The sequence below is a fragment of the Eleutherodactylus coqui genome, chromosome 2 (genome assembly GCF_035609145.1).
Source record: "Eleutherodactylus coqui strain aEleCoq1 chromosome 2, aEleCoq1.hap1, whole genome shotgun sequence".
Taxonomy (NCBI): Eukaryota; Metazoa; Chordata; class Amphibia; order Anura; family Eleutherodactylidae; genus Eleutherodactylus; species Eleutherodactylus coqui.
In genome coordinates this window covers 340,153,335-340,171,900 of record NC_089838.1, presented here as the reverse complement: position 1 = coordinate 340,171,900, position 18,566 = coordinate 340,153,335, and the positions used below count along the sequence as shown (strand labels likewise).

The following is an 18,566-nucleotide window of genomic DNA, read 5'->3' as shown; positions in this document are numbered from 1 at the left end:
CAAAAAGTACAATTAAAACCCTCTGTTTAATAAGGCTGGAGATGGCGGAGAAAGGATCACTACCCCCGATGACCCCTGCAGCCTTAATCCCAGCTCTCCTGGCTAACAATACACAAAAAATAGAACAATTCTGGGACAAACTTAAAGGTCTCACGATACATGACCTACTAGATGGCCCCAAACTCACAAGCCAGGCTCAATTTGATGCGAAATTCGCCCACCTTGACCTGGACTTCCTGGGAAGAGCAGGACTCTATAACTCCTTACAGAAACTACAGAGATCCAGTTATGGCAGACTCAAAGATCCAATATGGTTCGAGACATACAACTCGCTACCCTCACACCCAAAGAAACTGATCACGCAAATATACAAAGGCCTTCTGCTACAAACATCAACTGAGAAACCTTGGTTCCTCAGAGAATGGGAAAGGGAACTGGGACTGAGCCTAACTAGAGAAGAGACCCGTCAGGTATAGAAGAACTCACACGGCTTCTCCAGGTGTGTGCGTATACAGGAAAACTCTTATAAAATTTTAGCCAGATGGTACAGAACCCCAGTAACTACATCTAAAACAAATCCTGAGACATCGGATAAATGTTGGAGATGTGAAATGAGAAGGAAAACACACTACACATATGGTGGGACTGCCAGCAAATTAGACCCTTCTGGAAGCTGGTTACAGAACACATTAATAAAATTTGCCACACGACATATTCCTTCAAACCAGAAGAGGTCCTGCTTTGGCTGTCCAATGACAAATTCAGACCCTGTAATAAAAACCTACCCACTACCCTTTTAACAGCGGCCAAGTTACTCATCCCTCTCTACTGGAGGGAAAAACAAACCCCACAGATATCTCAATGGCTAGAGAGAGTAGCGCAAATATTTCGCTTCGAAGAAATGATAGCCTGGGAGACCGGAACAAGAGATGAGTTTACAGCCCTCTGGACGCCATGGATCGGATTCCGTGAAGCGGAAATAAACTAAATCCTTAACAAGACATGATAGATGGATATTTCCACATGATATAAGTCGCTCTCCCCTCACTCCACTCATTATGTAGATAGACAATGTGCTTGTCAAGTCTATTTTGTTATTTCCTGTCCCCCCCCCCTTCCCCACCTTAACCCCCCCCACCCTCCTTGCCCCCCCCCCTCATCCCCCAAAAGTTAATAATTCCCGAGAAATGATACGCTTATTAGAGGTATGGAAATGTGACACTTTATTTGCATAATATGTTCGTATATCATTACAGGCCCTGCGTGGCCAGACTGTCGCAATTTCTCTGTCATGTTTGGAAAATCAATAAAAAGAAAATGTTTAAAAAAAAAAGAATAATGGCAAAGAGCTTAGCGGTTACACGGAGTGTTAAAGCACAAAGCTTCATGCTTACCTGAGGCAACAAAACAGTCTCTAAGTACAGTCCTCTATGTAATTCCAACATGAGGCTACTAATAATAACAAAAAAAGTCTCTTGCCATTGGCCACAGAGTCACTCACAGTAGATGTTTGCAAAGCGGCTATACGCAGTCCATGGTACAATGAGTGCGTGTTAACTGAGCTTGGCAGGCTGACTGGGTCACCGTTTCCGGTCACTTGCTGAGTTTAGTACAAGTGGTTTGTGGCTGTTCATGATACAGACTGTAGACCAGAAATTGTCGGTTAGCAGTTGCAGTGTCCAGGATCACCTCTACTCATGTAACACTCACTACAGCGGTCTAAAGCAAAGTCCACATTGTAGGCAATGCTCAGTGACCACCCCATTGGATCCCAGGATCACTACTCCTCATAGTAGGCCCAACTCTAACCACGGATTCTCCTCTCTACTCACTAGCTCAGGACAGGTGAGCACTGCCTCTTCAGAACTCTGACTGTCTCACAAACCCATGAACTGAACATCATGTTCTCTGAGATGCCCCCTTATATAAATTGGCCCCACCAAGCATGGAGTCATGGATGTGCAACATACAGTGTTCACACGTGTGACCTCTACGCCAGCCAATTATTGCACTCACTGCTAACAGTATAACATAGCTTGAAGGTGGAGTGCCTGCAATAAAATTCTTGTAAAACACCACAAAAGTCAAAATGGTATTGGAGAGCATGGCACAGATCAGCAGTTAGATCCACTGGCATATCACAGTCCAAGGGGGGAATGAGTGCTCTGATAGTCCTCTTTGGAGCACCCTTTTAAACACACACTTTTACCATGTGCATAATGCCTAACTGAAAGAATTATAAGGTGGATGGACAGTGTTTTGCCTTAGGAGGTGAGGCAGAAAGACTAACCAGCCAGTTTACCTGAAATATTGGAAAACAGTTATTGGAAAGTTTCCTAAGAGCCTGCTTAATATCTGTGTTGCTCAGACTGTATATCATAGGGTTAAGAAGCGGAGTTACAACAGTGTAGAACAGTGATAGTAATGTCTTTGCATTTTGCTGCCGTGGAAATATATATGTGGTAATAAGTGACCCATAATATAGAGACACCACAGACAAATGGGCACTACAGGTGGAGAAGGTCTTCTTTCTCCCGGTCACAGATGGAATCTTCAGTATGGTGAAGATAATGTAGGCATAGGAAACTATAATAACAATAACTGGGCAGATAGCAAGAAAAATAACTAGAAGGAAAGTTTCTATCTTCATTATAAAAGTGTCTGAACAGGAAAGCTCCAGTAAAGGTTCCAAATCACAGAAGAAATGGTCAATGACGTTCGGCCCACAAAAATCAAAATGGCTCACTGTAAGAAAAGTCATCAACACTATAGCAAAAATCACCAACCAGCACAATAGTACGGCTTTTATAGAAAATGTGAGGTCCATGACTGAGGTGTAATGTAGAGGGTTACAGATGGCCTGATACCGGTCATAGGACATCACCGTCAGGAGAAGACATTCCAATGCCTCAGCGGCTGAAAAAAAATAAAATTGAGTCAAGCAGCCGATGAAGGACACAGAACGTCCTTCATACAACATAATGTGGAGCATGTTGGGTACAATGGTGGTGGTGAGTAAGAGATCAGTAAGAGAGAGCTGTGTCAGGAAGAAGTACATGGGAGAGTGGAGCGATCTGCTGTAGGACACCACCAGGATGATGAGGAGGTTTCCACATACCGTCACACAGTAAATGATCAACAAAAGGAAAAAGAAACAAAAATTAAAACTTTTTACATTTTGAAATCCCAACAGCAAAATCTCCGTCACTTTAGTGAAATTGTGATGCTGCATATCCAAGAAGAATTTCCAAAATTGCTGTAAACTACAAGAAAGAAATTGAAGTTAAATATAATAGAGACAGATCAGTCTCTGTCTGTCTCTCTCATTGACTTCTCTCTCACTTGACAACTAACTGTCTCTTGCAAGAAGAACCAGAAGCAGACTAGACTACTCCTTCTGCACTTAGGCTAGACTGGACTGCTTTCACTAGTCTAGCATCCTTGTGTTCAGATGTCTCCCTCCCTTCATCCTACATTATTAGACTCTCCGTTCTGTCTTTTTTTAGGAGAATTTGTCTAAAAAGTCAATAAATGATAATTCTAGGAAACATTTTGATTTTCACTGACAGATGTGATGTAGAGGAGATCTGACCCACGCTTTATATAATGTGAAGGAAGCGACTCGATTGAAAATGAATAGCCATAACACACACGAGGCAAAATGCTTAACTTTGTTTTTAGAAATTTAAATTATTTCATGATTAGAATTATTTTTGTTAAAAACTGATAACAAACAATCATTATACGATCTAAAAGAAATGACAATGTACAGAAACCTTTAACTTGACTTTTTCAATAGCATGTAACATGTTAAATATCAATTAAAGGTTGGCTGCATGATTACATCTAATATGTGAAATGTCAACTTAAAATTAACTACTTAACCCCTTAAGGAAACGGTTCCCTTTTTTTCATTTCCTGTTTTTCCTCCCCACTTGATTCCGATCCTGATTCTTTTATTTATATATCAATGTAAATGTCTGGGGGGCTGTTGTTTTTTTTGCAGGACAAGTTGTATTAGTCAATAGTACTATTTAATGTACCATATAATATACTGAAAAACTTCAAACAACATTCTAAGTGAAGTGGAATGGAAATAAAATGTGATTGCACCAAATAACTGTATTCTGTGGGTCGGTGAGATTAGTACAATACAACATTTATATAATTTTTTTGTTTTGTTTTGTAATCCTTGAAAAAAAAAATATATATATTTTTTTTTTTTCTGCCGCAATATTCTGAAAGCCATATTTTTTTTTATTATTTTGTAGTGCATACAACTTTTTGATCGCTTTTTATTCTTTAAGACGGGGTGGCCAAAAAACTGCAGTTGTGACGTATATTATTTTCTGCTGGTATTCACTGTGTGCTATAAATAATGCATTACTTTGATAGACTTTCACAGACGTAGATGGACTTTTCAGTAGCAAAATCAAATATATTTTTATCTAGATTTTTTCATGAAAAATGGGAAAAATGTGATTTAAACTTTTATTGCATTTTATATTTCTTAATAATTAATAGAACTTTTTTTTACTTAGACTTGAACTTCAACTGTTTGATTACTACTGTTTAGAGATGAGCGAACGTGTTCTTAACGAACACTTACGCACCCGGACACCGGCTTTGCCGAGGACTTCAGTGTCCGCGCGTAAAGCTTCGGCGGGCGCCGGGGGGCGGGGAGAGGCGCGGCGGCGCGGGCGGCAGCAGCGGGGAACAGGGGGGAGCCCTCTCTTTCTCCCTCTCCCCCCCACTCCCCGCCGCACACCCCCGCGCTGCCACGGCGACCCCCGAACTTTTTTCGCCCGAGCACGGAATTGCTCGCAAAGTTCGGTGTTCGGGCGAAAAGGGGCGGAGCCGAACACGTTCGCTCATCTCTACTACTCTTGTATAATGTAATACCATAATTACATTATGCCATGATCTGATAATCAGTCTATCATGCCACACCACAGTCATGGCTATATAGGTGGTGAAGAATTTGTTTAAAGAAGTACACCTTAATCAGGTAAAATTATTAAGCATGAGTCACAAGTGACTGCGCCGTAAACAAAAACCCAGACAAGAGATCTGAATTCAGTCAATGATAATGGAGTTCCGGCTCTAAAACCACCCAACACCGTAATTTTATTAAAAGGAAAGGCGTAACCATAATATAGATACGGGAGGGATTATACAAATGTTGCATATGCAGGATATATGATTACATACATTTTTGGCTACAAGACGATATTCCCAAGCTAAAAATAACATTTTTGACATACACACATTGGTATTTGCTGATGTCTTGTAAACAGAACAATTAAAGGATAACCCCTCAGCTCTCAGCATTTTAGGTGCATCCTGACACCATTTCTGAGATTAATTGGCAAATAAATGTGTCTCCATCATTCCGGGAAAGTACAAGATTAAGAATTGTTACATGATTCATGGACGGGTCATGATAACCTCTCAGAATGTCTTAAAGGGATCATCAGAATGAACCATTTCTTTGAACCAATCTAAATTTCACTAACAACTCCTTCCTTTTTATCTTAGAAAGGGCTTTCAAGGATGCTATACTATGCTAGTATACTTAAAATAAAGTAGACCTGCTATGCTTGCAATGCTCACTAGCCCTACCTGACAAGACCTGACCTGAGGAAAGTCAGGAGATCTTCCTCCTACTCCTCTGCCCCATCCCTCAGCTGGTTCAGGTCTCAACTATCCCTATATCTTCCCTATTAAAGATGCTCTGGACAAGTAGCAAGAGAGGGGTTATATACTTCCAAGACAATTAATCAGAATTTAGTCCATGTATATATATATATGAAGAAATGAGTCCAATAATAGTCCATTGTATAAACTTCATGAGATTTATGCATTTTGGAGTCCTTTAGTTCTTTTAACAGTCTCAGAACTCTTTAGGATACAATCTCATATCCACATTATATGCAATTGTCGAATTTCTGCAGTGTATGGTTTCCACATAGGGTACAAGGCACTTTATCAGTTTTCAAAAGAGTCATAACGTGTATTTCAGGGTTTTGTGAGTCCAAATGTTCCTTGAAGATTGTCCTGAAAAACATCTACAATTAGTACTCATAATTTTCTTGGATATGATAATAACAATCTTAATGACTATAACAATCACCAAAATCAGTAATGCTCCTTGCAAGAATATATTCACAACCCCTGAAATCATACCCCCCAATCTCTTGAACCAATTAAATAGGTTTAAGTAGGATAGCCACTCTGGCCACTTAGTCTCATCATCGGACATAGCCTTGTAGTACAATTCCTTCACACCTCTGGCTTGCTCCAGGTCATGGGTGATCTGCAATGTTCCTGAGGGATTTACATAGTGACAACAGGATGGGCCAATTATTTGACATAGCCGTCCTTCTGAAGCAGTGAGATAATCTAAGACGTATGTATGTAATTAGTAATAAGATCAATTGTTTAGTATATTCTTTTTGCACACCAAGTACGTCAAAGAAAGTATCAATGATATTGTCAAAAGCATCTCCTAATGCTTCTATCATGTGAGTGATTCTCAATGAGTTGAATATCATACCTACTGGTTCACCTAGAACCGCTCCGGCCTTCCAGGCCCAGTGCGTATGAGCAAAATGTACCTTCTTATTTGATGTATCTTGTTTATATAGCATATGTGATTGGACACGTTGGTAGGGAAATTCATCATTTGTCCAAACCCTGGTTGCTGGCTACAATTTTGCTAAGGTGCAGGTTCCTCCAGCTCCCTGGGGAATCCACCTATATGCTTTGTTGCCACATACTGCATAAATACCTTCCGGAAGTATATAAACACCAAAAATCTTTGTCCTCAGTAAGTGCTGAATAGTAAGCTTTAGAGCTACACTTAATTTTTGGCTGACCACCTTCCACACTATCTTGTATGACACAATTGACATTATCCTTGGTCAGTCGAGGTCCATATACTTCTCCCTCCTCTCTATAATATCCTCTCAGTTCTCTACACTGCGCAGCATCATCAGCTGAGAACTTCTCAGCATGATTTCAGGAGGAACTGTGTAATTCTCGAAGAAGAACAGGAGGGCTCCTCTGAACCACACTAACTCCCAAAATAATTCTAGATTGTACAATTTTTAATTTATCTTGGATGAAGAAACTGATCTGCATCTTATCTGTAGGTATATTTCCCATCTCCAACATACGAAGTGGCTTATTATTAACAAATATTTTATTAATTTTCACAATGGAAATAAAGTACATTATAAACAAGCATAGAGATTCCGATACATACACATGTGCATATCTATCACAACATTTCCATTATAACTATGTATTTAAAGGTGGGTCTATCATGTACCCAGTTGTGACAAGACATGAAAAATGTCTTGTTAGGGTTCTCATATGTATTCAGATCCCATATATGCATAACCAATTATATGGCAACCATGATGGCTAGTTCCTATCAGTTGTGGCCAGAAAGCTGATGGGAAATCACCATGCAAGAGTATAACTCCTGTGGAAAACAGTAACAACAATTACTATTAAGAACAACATTTTAAAGTTAAGAACAGTGGTCCGGGTTAAGCGCCACCAAGACAGGCCATACTGCTGAATGTGGTCAATTATGTAACACACCACCTATCTTCCTCCTTCCTAAACCCAATAATCGTAGTGCAGGGAAAAAGACAATAAGAATAACCTGAGATTGAAGCCACTTTGCCCAGCTGTTTTTGAATTTTCCCACCTGGTCCAGTTTAGTGGCAACTAAATGTTCCATTATGCAGTTGTGTTGGACCATTAAGAACATTTCGGATAAGGAGGGGATATTAGAGCATTTCCATCTTCTAGCAATAGCTGATCTAGTTGCCGTCAGTACATGACATGAGATCACAAGGTCAGGGGGATTGCACTGTTCTATGCCTAGTTATAGGAGAGCCACACTTGCGCTCCAAGTGAAGTTAATCTATAGAATGGAGCAGAGTGATAGATGTATTCGCTCCCATAGAGGCCTGAGCAGATCACACAACCACCAGACATGTATCAGCGTGCCTGTTTGTTTGTGGCATCTCCAACATAGGTGTGAATGTTGTGGTGAAATCTTTGCTAGACGATAAGGAGTCAGGTACCATCTGTATAAAAGCTTCCTATTGGTTTCTAGGTGATTTGCACAGTGAGAGGTCTTCAAACCGAGTTGGAATGCTAGTGACCATTGATCGGAGTTGAAGGATTTCTGAAAATCCCTCTCCCAATTGATTTGAAAAAGAAAATTATTTAAATGTAAGCCAGATGATAGGGACGCATAGGCTTTAGATATGCCTCCAGCTTGCTCCCCACTCTTGTATAGGAATGACTCAAACTTTGTAAGTAAGGCTGTAGGCGGGGGTTTTAGTGATGAGAGATAGTGTCGTATTTGAAGGTATTTATAGAATTCTTTATGTGGTAATAGGTATGTTGCATGTAGCTGAGCAAAAGATTTCAGAACTGGCCCTCCAAATAAATCCTCTATAGTTCTGATGTCCAGATTGAGCCACATGTCAAGGTTTATATCTGGTATTAGTGATTGGATCACTTCCAGAGGCATTTTAATGATTCGGCAGGGAAAGAAATCAGTTACTATAATCATTCTTTTCCACATGCAAAGGGTAGCAGTAGGGGAAAAAGATGTAGGGAAACTCTTAGTTAGTCTAAGACCCATAGGAGATTTCATAGTTTAGAGTATCCAGTAATATCAGACTCAATTTGAATCCAGTGTTTAGAACTATCGTTTATCCACCAGCTTCTAAGTTGATCAAGTAGTGATGCATAGTAATAATCCTTTATACAAGGGCACCCTAGCCCTCCTTGGGATGGGTGGAGGTATAATACTTTGGCCGGCACACGCGCTCTCTTATTGCCCCAAATATAGTGCATCAACAAACTTTGTATTCTATTTAACGTGCTATTGGGTATAACCACAGGGAGGTTACGGAATAAATATAACATTTTTGGAAGCAACAGCATTTTAACAAGGGCAATGCAGCCTATCCAGGAGATTCGTAATTTAATATAGTTTTGGATGTCTTTTTCTAAACCAGACAGTAAAATGTTTAAATTGATATGCCCTAATTGGCTGGTAGGGAATGTTAGGGTAATACCTAAATAGGGGATTTGTCCATCTACCCACTGATAGGGGTATAGTGATTGTAGTTTTGCTTGGGTGTTTTTAGAAATTCCCATATTGAGAATTAGAGATTTGGAAGCATTGATTTTGTAGTAACTGACTCGACTAAATTTTTCTATAATTTCTGATAAAGTACTGAGGGAGGATTCTGGGGATGTTAGACTAAGAATAACATCATCTGCAAATAGGCCTATGCGGTGTTCAGTGCTACCTATTACGATGCCGGAAATGTCTGGAGATGAGCGAATCATGTGGGCGAGAGGATCCATTACCAGAGCGAATATTGTTGGCGATAGTGGGCAACCTTGTCTAGTTCCGTTTGAAATATCAAATGGTTTATAAATGGAACCAGAGGTGTATACTTGAGCAGAAGGGGAGGAGTACAAGGCCATTACAGAGGAAATCAGATGACTGCCAAAGCCAAATTTCAGAAGCACTTCTTTAAGATAACCCCAGTGTACATAATCGAACGCCTTCTCCGCATCCAGAGTAAGGAGCAGAGAAGGGCTTCCCTGGGCACAAGCTACAGAAATGATATTAATGAAACGGCGTGTGCCATCACTAGTTTGACGACCTTTAACCCCTTGAGTGGCACGCCCGGAAAACTTCCGGGGCCGAGCTCCACTGCTCATAGCGATACTGCCCAGAAGATTTCCGGGCTATGTATCACTATGGGAGCTGCAGAGCACAATGCCACAAGCTGTGACATTGTGCTCTGCCTGCACAGACCCACACAGAGCAGTGCAAGGGCTTTGAAAAACCAGCAGAAGATATTGCCGACATGCCGATATGCCGGCAATATCTCCTGCTTTGTTTACAGGTTGCCATAGAGACCATCGGCTTGTCAGAAGCAAGCCGATGGTCTCTGTGGCAGGGAGAGCTGGTTGTTAGCTGTCAGAGGACAGCTAGGTACTAGCTCTAACAGCAGAGATCAGAGAAAACCTCTGATCTCTGCTGTGTTAACCCCTTACATGCTGCAGTCTATGTGACTGCAGCATGTAAAGGGCTGTCACTGCAGCATGTAAAGGGCTGTCACCATCGGACCCCTGGAATGTGATCAGGGGTCCTGATGGGTCCCTGTGGAAGTCCCCTATAGGGACAAAAAAAATAAAAAATAAAATAAAAAAAATTTAAAAAAAAGTAAAAAAAATTATTAAAAAAATAAATAAAACACTTGTCTCCCTTTACTTTGTAAAAAATCAAAAATACAATCACACATGTGGTATCCATGCGTCGTAATGACCCAGAGAAGGAAGTTAATGCATTATTTAACCCCTTAATGACATGGCCCCTTTTTTTCTTTTTTCCCCATTTCTTTTTTTCCTCCCCCCTGTTTAAAAAATCACAACTTGTCCCGCAAAAAACAAGCCCTCATATGGCCATGTCAATGGAAAAATGAAAAAGTTATGGCTCTTGAGACGCAACTGCAAAACTAGTTGAAATTCAATGATTAGACCATTTTAAAAAACCTGCCCTGGTGGGCACGACAGGGTGATAGGAAACCCGCCACTCAAGGGGTTAATGAAACCAACTGGGTCCTTGTCAATTAGATTTGGCATGATCATCATTAATCTGTTTGCCAGTATTTTTGCATATAGTTTTATATCTGTGTTTAGGAGAGAGATTGGCCTAAAATGGGAGGGGGGGGGGGGGGGTGGATTCCGGAGTTTTGCCAGGTTTGGGTAGAGTAATAATGAGAGCTCTCAACATTTCTGGAGGGGTATATCATTAAATACTCTGGTGAGATAAGGGGCCAACATGTACCTAGAGGTCTTATAATACTCACTAGTGAGACCGTCACGTCCAGGAGATTTGTTGGATTTCAGTGTTTTTATTGCTTTGAGAACCTTGGCTGTATTAAATGGCTGAGAAACGGCATCCAACTCCGCAGAAGATAGAGTGGGCAATTGTACGTTGTCCAAAAAAGAGGATATTTCAATATTTATGGGTTGGGTAATTGAACAATCTTCCTTTAAGTTATATCGAGTCTTGTAGCCCGCCAGTCCATCAACAATTCCTTGAGGGTCATATTTCTTAACGCCCTGAGTGTCATGAAGGAAGGGTATGCACGTTTTAGCTGTACAGATTTTTGCTCGTTTCGCTAATATAGATCTAGTTTTATTGCCTTGCTAATAGTATGTTAATTTTAATATCCTTAGAGCTAGATCGTGTTCGTAGATATGAAGCTCCTGGAGCTGCTGATGTAAAGCAGATATCTCTCTAGCTTGTTTAATCTGTGTAATGTACCTAGTTGCGTTTGTAAGGAAAGTAGTAAGGCGTTCCTGTGTTTTTTATCGTAAGCTGCATGTTTAAGAAAATGACCTCTAATAATAGCCTTATGTGCGAACCACAAAGTTGGGTCAGAGATCTCGCCATTGTCATTGAGATCCAAGTAATCTAGGAGGGCTTGCAGCAACTGGGGTGCATATTTTAGGTGTTGTAGTATGTAATTATTAACCCCTTAACGACCGGGCCATAGCCTTTTTACGTCCTCCCGAAGTGGGCTTTATTCTCTGAGGACGTAAAAACATGTGTCCTGCAGAGAATAAAGCCCCTCGGGCTGTGGACGTGACAGCTCCATGCTGTCGGTGTCCGCAGGTAGCTGACAGCATGGAGCTGTCATCCCGGGCTGGGGGGACACCCCCCCCCCCCCCGGCATTGCGATCGGCGCTATCCAATGGATAGCGCGGATCGCAAAAAAGTAAACAAAACTGCAAAAAAAGTTAAAGATTCAGCTGCTCTGATGGATCGGACCCATCGGAGCAGCTGAAACTACTCACCGAGGTCCTCCGCATGGCTCCCTGCTGTCCCGATGCTCCGGGCGCCGTAGCCGTTCTTCTGCGCATGCGTGCCAGGCGGCATTACGTCAGCCGCATGCGCAGAAGGCCCAGCGGCGCGGGAGACTTAAAATCTCCTGGCTCCCGGCTCCTGTAGGTAGCCGGGAGGCAGGAGATGTCAGCGGGGACCGCGATCGTCGTTATCCGATGGATAACGACGATCGCGGAAAAGTGAAAAAAAGTGTAAAAAAAGAAAAGTTTCACCTCCCCTCATGGATCGGATCCATGAGGGGAGGTGAAAATACTCACCTCAGGTCCGCCGATGTCCTCTGCCCGATGTTGGGACCCCCGCTGGCTTCTGCGTATGCGCCGATGTGGCGCGCATGCGCAGAAGGCCGGCTAGCCCGGCAAATTCAAAATCTCCCTGCACCCAGCTGTCACAGTTAGCCGAGTGCAGGGAGATATGACTGGGGACCGCTGTATGCGGTTTCCAGTCATATGATCACCGTTATCCATCAGATAACAGTGATCATATAAAGTTAAAAAGTAAAAAAAAAAAAAAAAGTTAAAAGTTTAAAGAGTTAAAGTTTCATCTCCCCTTACGGATCGTATCGGTAAGGGGGGATGAAATTACGTACCCAAGGTCCCGGATTTGTTCCCTGTTGGGATGTTGATCCGCGGACCTTACCCCAGCTTCGGCGCATGCGCCTGTGAGCATGATGACGGATGCATGCGCAAAAGTGAAATATTGCCCAAGAAATGTAACATCTCCCTGCTGCTGGCTACCAAAGGTAGCCAAGAGCCTGTAGATGTCACAGGGAGCCGCGGTATGCGGTTACTGGTCACGTGATCGCCGTTACCAATGCATAATGGCGATCATGTAAAAGTTCTTTAAAAAGTGGCAGTTTCATCTCCCCTCACCGATGTGATTGGTGAGAGGAGATGAAACATCTTCTCGGAGGCTTCCGCATTTGAATCCAGATGCGATTATCCTCCATGGACCCTTCCGGCTGCTGCGCATGCGCCCGCCGGCAAAATGCCGGACACATTCGCAGAAGCCGGGGAGCCCAGGAAATTTTAAATCTCCTTGCTCCCAGCGACCAACGGTCACTAAGTGCTTGGAGCAGTGACCAATGGCCTCGTTGAGCGGTCCCCGGTCACGTGATAAAGTAGCGATCTAACATTAGGCAGGAATTACGGGTTCTGCATGCGCTTGATCAGCGGTAATCTACGGATCAATCGCATGCATTGGATTACACAATTCCCTCCAATTAGTGGGTCGGAATTACGTAATCCACTCGCAGAAACAGAACACGGCATGCTATATTTTACCGCAAATATCTGCGACCTAGAGCCCAATGTGCTCTATGACCGCAGATATACTCGCAGCCCATATGCAAATACATTGTGTACGGGCTGCGGGTACCCGGGTCATCTCTAAGAGACGGCGCGGGAAATAAAAACAAAAAAAAAGTACTGCGCATGACCGCCCGTGTGAGTAGGCGGTTATGCGCAGTACATTACGCGGCCGTATGCAGGGTCACAGCCGGGCTCACAGCCGGGATCCGCTGCGGGCCTCCGCAAGCAGATTCCACCTACGGCTGCGTGAGCCCGGCGTTATTCAGACCGCTACCTGTAATACGTAATTTACAAGAAGCCCCGGGAACGTTCGCCTTCATGCAGTTCCAGGAGCAGCTTGTTGAGCGTCTTCTCGTGAGACCGCTGCACCGCAGCAAAATTACAAAGCCTCACAGAGCACCACTTTTTAAACCCCATCCCTGCCGCTGAGGTCACGAAATACCCCCCAAAAAAGTGAGAGGGGGGTACCCGGTTTTCTTGCCCCATGTGCCCATCCCAACCAGCCTCCGTAATTACCCCTGTCTTCGGACATAAAACGCAGTTTATATTATTACCTTTATCTAATATTTAGGGAATGCCAAAAAATGGGGGGTGCGGGAGGATTATTTTTAGGAAGTCAATTTTTATTCCGTACAAGTGGGCAATGGGGCCTGGAATTTATTCAGTTGTACCCTGAAATCCAGCGGGCATTCCCTCCATTATGGGCCTAGCCATGTGTCCTGTAAGTAGATTAGGGCCACAATGGGTATGTTTCTGAACACGGGACAAACGGGGGTATCCATTTTGGGGTGAACATCTTCATTCCTATGTACACTGTACAAAAAAAACAGTTTTTAAATTGACAAAATTGCCAAAAAAATGAAAATCGTAATTTTTTCCTTTTGCTTTGCTTAGATTCATTCTAATACTGTGGGGTCAAAATATGCAGTACACCCCTAGATGAATTTGTTAAGGGGTCTAGTTTTTTAAAATGGGGTCATTTGTGGGGGTTCTCTATAGCTTTGGCCGCTCAATGGCTCTACAAGTGGGCAATGGGTACTGGAATTTATTCCGTTGTACCCTGAAATACAACGGGTGCTCCTTCCATTATAGTCCTAGCTATGTTTCCTTTAAGTAGATTAGGGCCACAATGGGTATGTTTCTGAACACAGAACAAACAGGGGTATCCAATTTGGGGTGAACGTCTTCATTCTTATGTATACTGTACAAAAAAAACAGTTTTTAAATTGAGACAATTGCCAAAAAAATGAAAATCATAATTTTTTCCTTCTGCTTGGCTTAGATTCATTCAAAAACTGTGAAGTCAAAAAAGTTATCGTACCCCTAGATAAATTCGTTAAGGGGTCTACTTTTCAAAATGGGGTCACTTGTGGGCGTTCCCCATCGTTTTGGTCACTCAATGGCTCTACAAGTGGGCAATGGGGCCTAAATCTCCTTCAAGCAAAATTTCTGTTTCGAAAGCCACCGGTTGCTCCTTTTATTTTGGGCCCCATTGTGCATCCAGACATATGATTAGGGCCACAATGGGTATGTTTCTGAGCACGGGACAAACAGGGGTATCCATTTTGGGGTGCAAGTCTTCATTCATATATGTGCAGTACAAAAAAAACTGCTTTTGAAATGACAGAATTACCAAAAAAATGAAAATCGTAATTTTTTTCCTTCGGCTTGGCTTAGATTCATTCAAAAACTGTGAAGTCAAAAAAGTCATTGTACCCCTAGATAAATTCGTTAAGGGGTCTACTTTTCAAAATGGGGTCACTTGTGGGCGTTCTCCGTCGTTTTGGTCACTCAATGGCTCTACAAGTGTGCAATAGGCCCTAAATCTCCTTCAAGCAAAATTTCTGTTCCGAAAGCCACCGTTTGCTCCTTTCATTTTGGGCCCCATTGTGCATCCAGACGTAAGATTAGGACCACAATGGGTATGTTTCTGAGCACGGGACAAACAGGGGTATCCATTTTGGGGTGCAAGTCTTCATTCATATATGTGCGGTACAAAAAAAACTGTCTATCATTTTGACTCCTATGAGCCTTTCCAATCTCTGCTTGGTATAGGAAAACAAAGTGTTCCTCAAAATGCTGAAAAGTAATGTTAAATTTGTACGTCTCCTAAATGGTTAAAAAAAACCCAAAAGTTTTTCCAATGTGCGCCAAAAATAAAGTAAACGGATGGAAATATATATCTTAGCAAAAATGTCTATATTATGTTTGCACATATTTGAGGTATTGCAGTTGGAAATGTGAAAAAATGATGATTTTTTCAAAATTTTCCCAATTTTGGCGCTTTTAATAAATAAATACAAATTCTATCGGTCTTTTTTCCGCCTAGATGAAGTATAACGTGGCGAAAAAACAATGTCAGAATCGCTTGGATATGCAAAACCTTTCTGGTGTTTTTCCATGCTAAAGTGACACGTGTCAGATTTGCAAAATTTGGCCTGGTCATTAAGGCGCAAACAGGCTTGGTCACTAAGGGGTTAAGGTGCCAAGTCACAATAGGTGGTTGATGTTCTTAAAGAGACGTTGCTACTGGCGCGTGGACTGACCATGTTTTGGTGCCTATTGTCATAGATGTAACATTTTTTGTAAGGTTTTGATCTATCAGAATAAAATCAATTCTGCTATATACTTTGTGAGGGTGTGAAAAATAGGTATAGTCGCGCTTAGTCAGATGTTGTAGTTGCCAAATATCAAAAAGTTTTTTACCGTTTAGTAGGGGAACAATAGAGGTTGGTTGGTTTGTATTCTGAGTAGTGGATGAAGTGTCCACTGAGGGCCATAGAGTTTTATTGAAGTCGCCCAGTAGCACTAATGGGCCCTCTTTAACCTGATCTATAGTTTTTAAGATGTTTTTTAATAAATGTATATTGCTTAGAATTAGGGGCATATATTGAGGCTAGAGTATACTTAAGGCTATTAACAGAGCATATCAGTATGACATAGCGTCCATCGTCATCTATGATCTCTTTATGGACCGAGAATGCAACCGTATCCTTGATGGCTATGGACACCCCACATTTTTTATGTGTTGCAGGAGAAGAGAAAATATGGTGGAACCGCTTGTATATTAGCCTAAATACGTCTTCTTTGTTTAAGTGCGTTTCCTGAATGCATAGTATGTCTGTACTAGTTGTATGAGCCTCCTTCCACACCATTGATCTTTTAAAGGGTGAGTTTAGCCCTTTGGCATTGATCGATAATATTTTAAGTACCATAATACAAGAAGTTAGGTGCACTCAATTCAGGGAGGGATCTGTGGGGCCCAGGAGAATTATCTCCATTATGTGGGGCTCCTCAGCTCCCCCCCAATCACAATATGACCACAACTCCATCACACACAAGCACATCCCTGACCGTTTAGCAAATGGAAACAAAGTAATCTCAAAATACCAAACAGCATGGTAAGAATTATGGGCCTGTAAGGGCAACAAAAGAAACATTAAGATAAATGGTACACATAGTTCTCGTGGGGGACTGGATTTACCAATTACCAATGGTTTACGTGCCTGATACAGAAGTTTTAGAAGAGATGCAACCCGAATAAGGAAAGTTCCCAGCCCTGTAATGATTGTTCCACTGGGGCTTGTGTTAATTGTCCACGGAATGTTCTTTAGTGCGTTTCTTGCTATATGGAACTGTGGACCATTCTTCCTGTAGGGATGGGGAATTCCTTTTTCCATTAGATCCAAGTGGTCCACAGGAGCCCTGTGGCAGAATATCCCAGTCTTAACAAAGCTGTAAGGCTTCTTCCGGAGATTGTGCATAGAACTTAGTGCCATTTCTGGTGATAATAAGTTTCACCGGGAAGCCCCATTTGTATATGATGCCTTGTTCACGAAGTATTTTTGTGCTTGTAGCATATGCTCTCCTTTGTAAAAGTGTCGCCGCTGACAGGTCTGCAAACAGTGTAACATTTTTAAAGCAGTCTTGAAGAGTAGGTGGGATTCTAGCAGTTTCCATCAATTTTTCTTTAGGGCGCCCACCCACTGACGTTTGCGATTTCCGTGCGTGAAAAACGCAGCGTTTTTTGGCGCGTTTTCAGCGCGTTTTTCACAGCGTTTTCGCTGCTTTTTCGCGCCTTTTCCGTTAATTTCCATTGACATTCATGGGTGCATTAAGAGAAAAATAAGGACACATATGCAACTGACAGTTCCTATGTTAAAAATTGCAACGGACCGAAAAAAAAAAACGCCAGTGGACAGGAACACATTCAAAACTAATTGCTCTTGAGAAAAAACGCAAAACGCAAAGGAAAAAAAATCGCCAGTGGGTGGGCGCCCTTAATCTGAAAAAAGTGTATACGTGCGATGACGTCCCTTGGTACAGATGCGGGTAGAGCTTTAGGCTTAGGGAGCCGGTGTGCTCGATCGATTGCTAGATAATAGTGAGTGGCGTTGGGGAGGAGGACAGTAAAGAAATCGGTGAGAAATTCCCCAAGATCCTCTGTTTTGACAGATTCAGGTATCCCTCTAAATCTAATATTGTTCCGTCTTGACCTGTCTTCAATATCTGCGAGTTTTAGTTTTAGAGCTTCCACTTTCTCATCCATATTGTTAGTACCATCAACTAAGCCATTGTGGGCTGACGTCAATTCAGCCACTTTATTTTCAATATGCCATGTTCGGTCACAGAGTGATGTAATTTCGGTTTGTATGGAAGACATTGCTTGTTGTATATCTTTTTGAATAGAGAGTTTAAGGTCTGTGAGTGGCAGACGCATTGTTGCTTCAGTTATGGGGATATCTGCCCTTTGGAAAGCCATATTCTGTGCTGGAGTGCTTTTGGAGTGTGTAACATCCTGCTTCCCCCAAGTACTTGGAGCAGTAGGTAATGAAGGGGTTAATGCAGTGCCTGCTGCTGTTACTGGGCTCCCTTCCCCTTGTACTTCTGCTGGGTTATTTATTACAGCTACAGATGGAAGGCTGCTTGCTGTATCATTCCCTGCCTTATCAGCCTCAGATAGCAGCGTGTCACTCACTTCCATGAGCGGCTGTCTGCGATAACACTGTGATAGAGTGCAGTGCTTCCCTGCTGCTGGGCAGCGCCATCTTGCAGAGCCGCGCTGCCCGGGAAGAACTTTGTCACTTTTAGAGAGCTTTTCTTAGCCCTGCCACAAACCATGATGCTCTCCACAGTCAGCACTGTCCGCTGAGCTGGGGAGAGGTGAATGAGCTGTAGATCAGGTGTTTCTGACCTTCTGTTTGCCGCTGAATTGCCAAGTATGCCAGCAGTTTAGGATCTACACGTCCTCTGCCATGCGCTGCTGGTCACCCCCCCCCCCCCCCCACTAAGTG

The 18,566-nt window shown here is 42.4% G+C and overlaps 1 protein-coding gene across 1 annotated transcript; it reads right to left on the bottom strand.

Annotated features, from left to right (window-relative positions):
- Positions 1-865: 865 nt before the first annotated feature.
- Positions 866-17,051, bottom strand: LOC136610461 (olfactory receptor 1468-like). Its single transcript, XM_066589689.1, has 4 exons — positions 16,764-17,051; positions 16,627-16,688; positions 2,303-3,263; positions 866-991 (listed from the first exon to the last, which is right to left on the bottom strand). Exons 1-4 carry the CDS (start codon positions 17,049-17,051, stop codon positions 866-868), a joined length of 1,437 nt encoding a protein of 478 aa, XP_066445786.1.
- Positions 17,052-18,566: the final 1,515 nt, after the last annotated feature.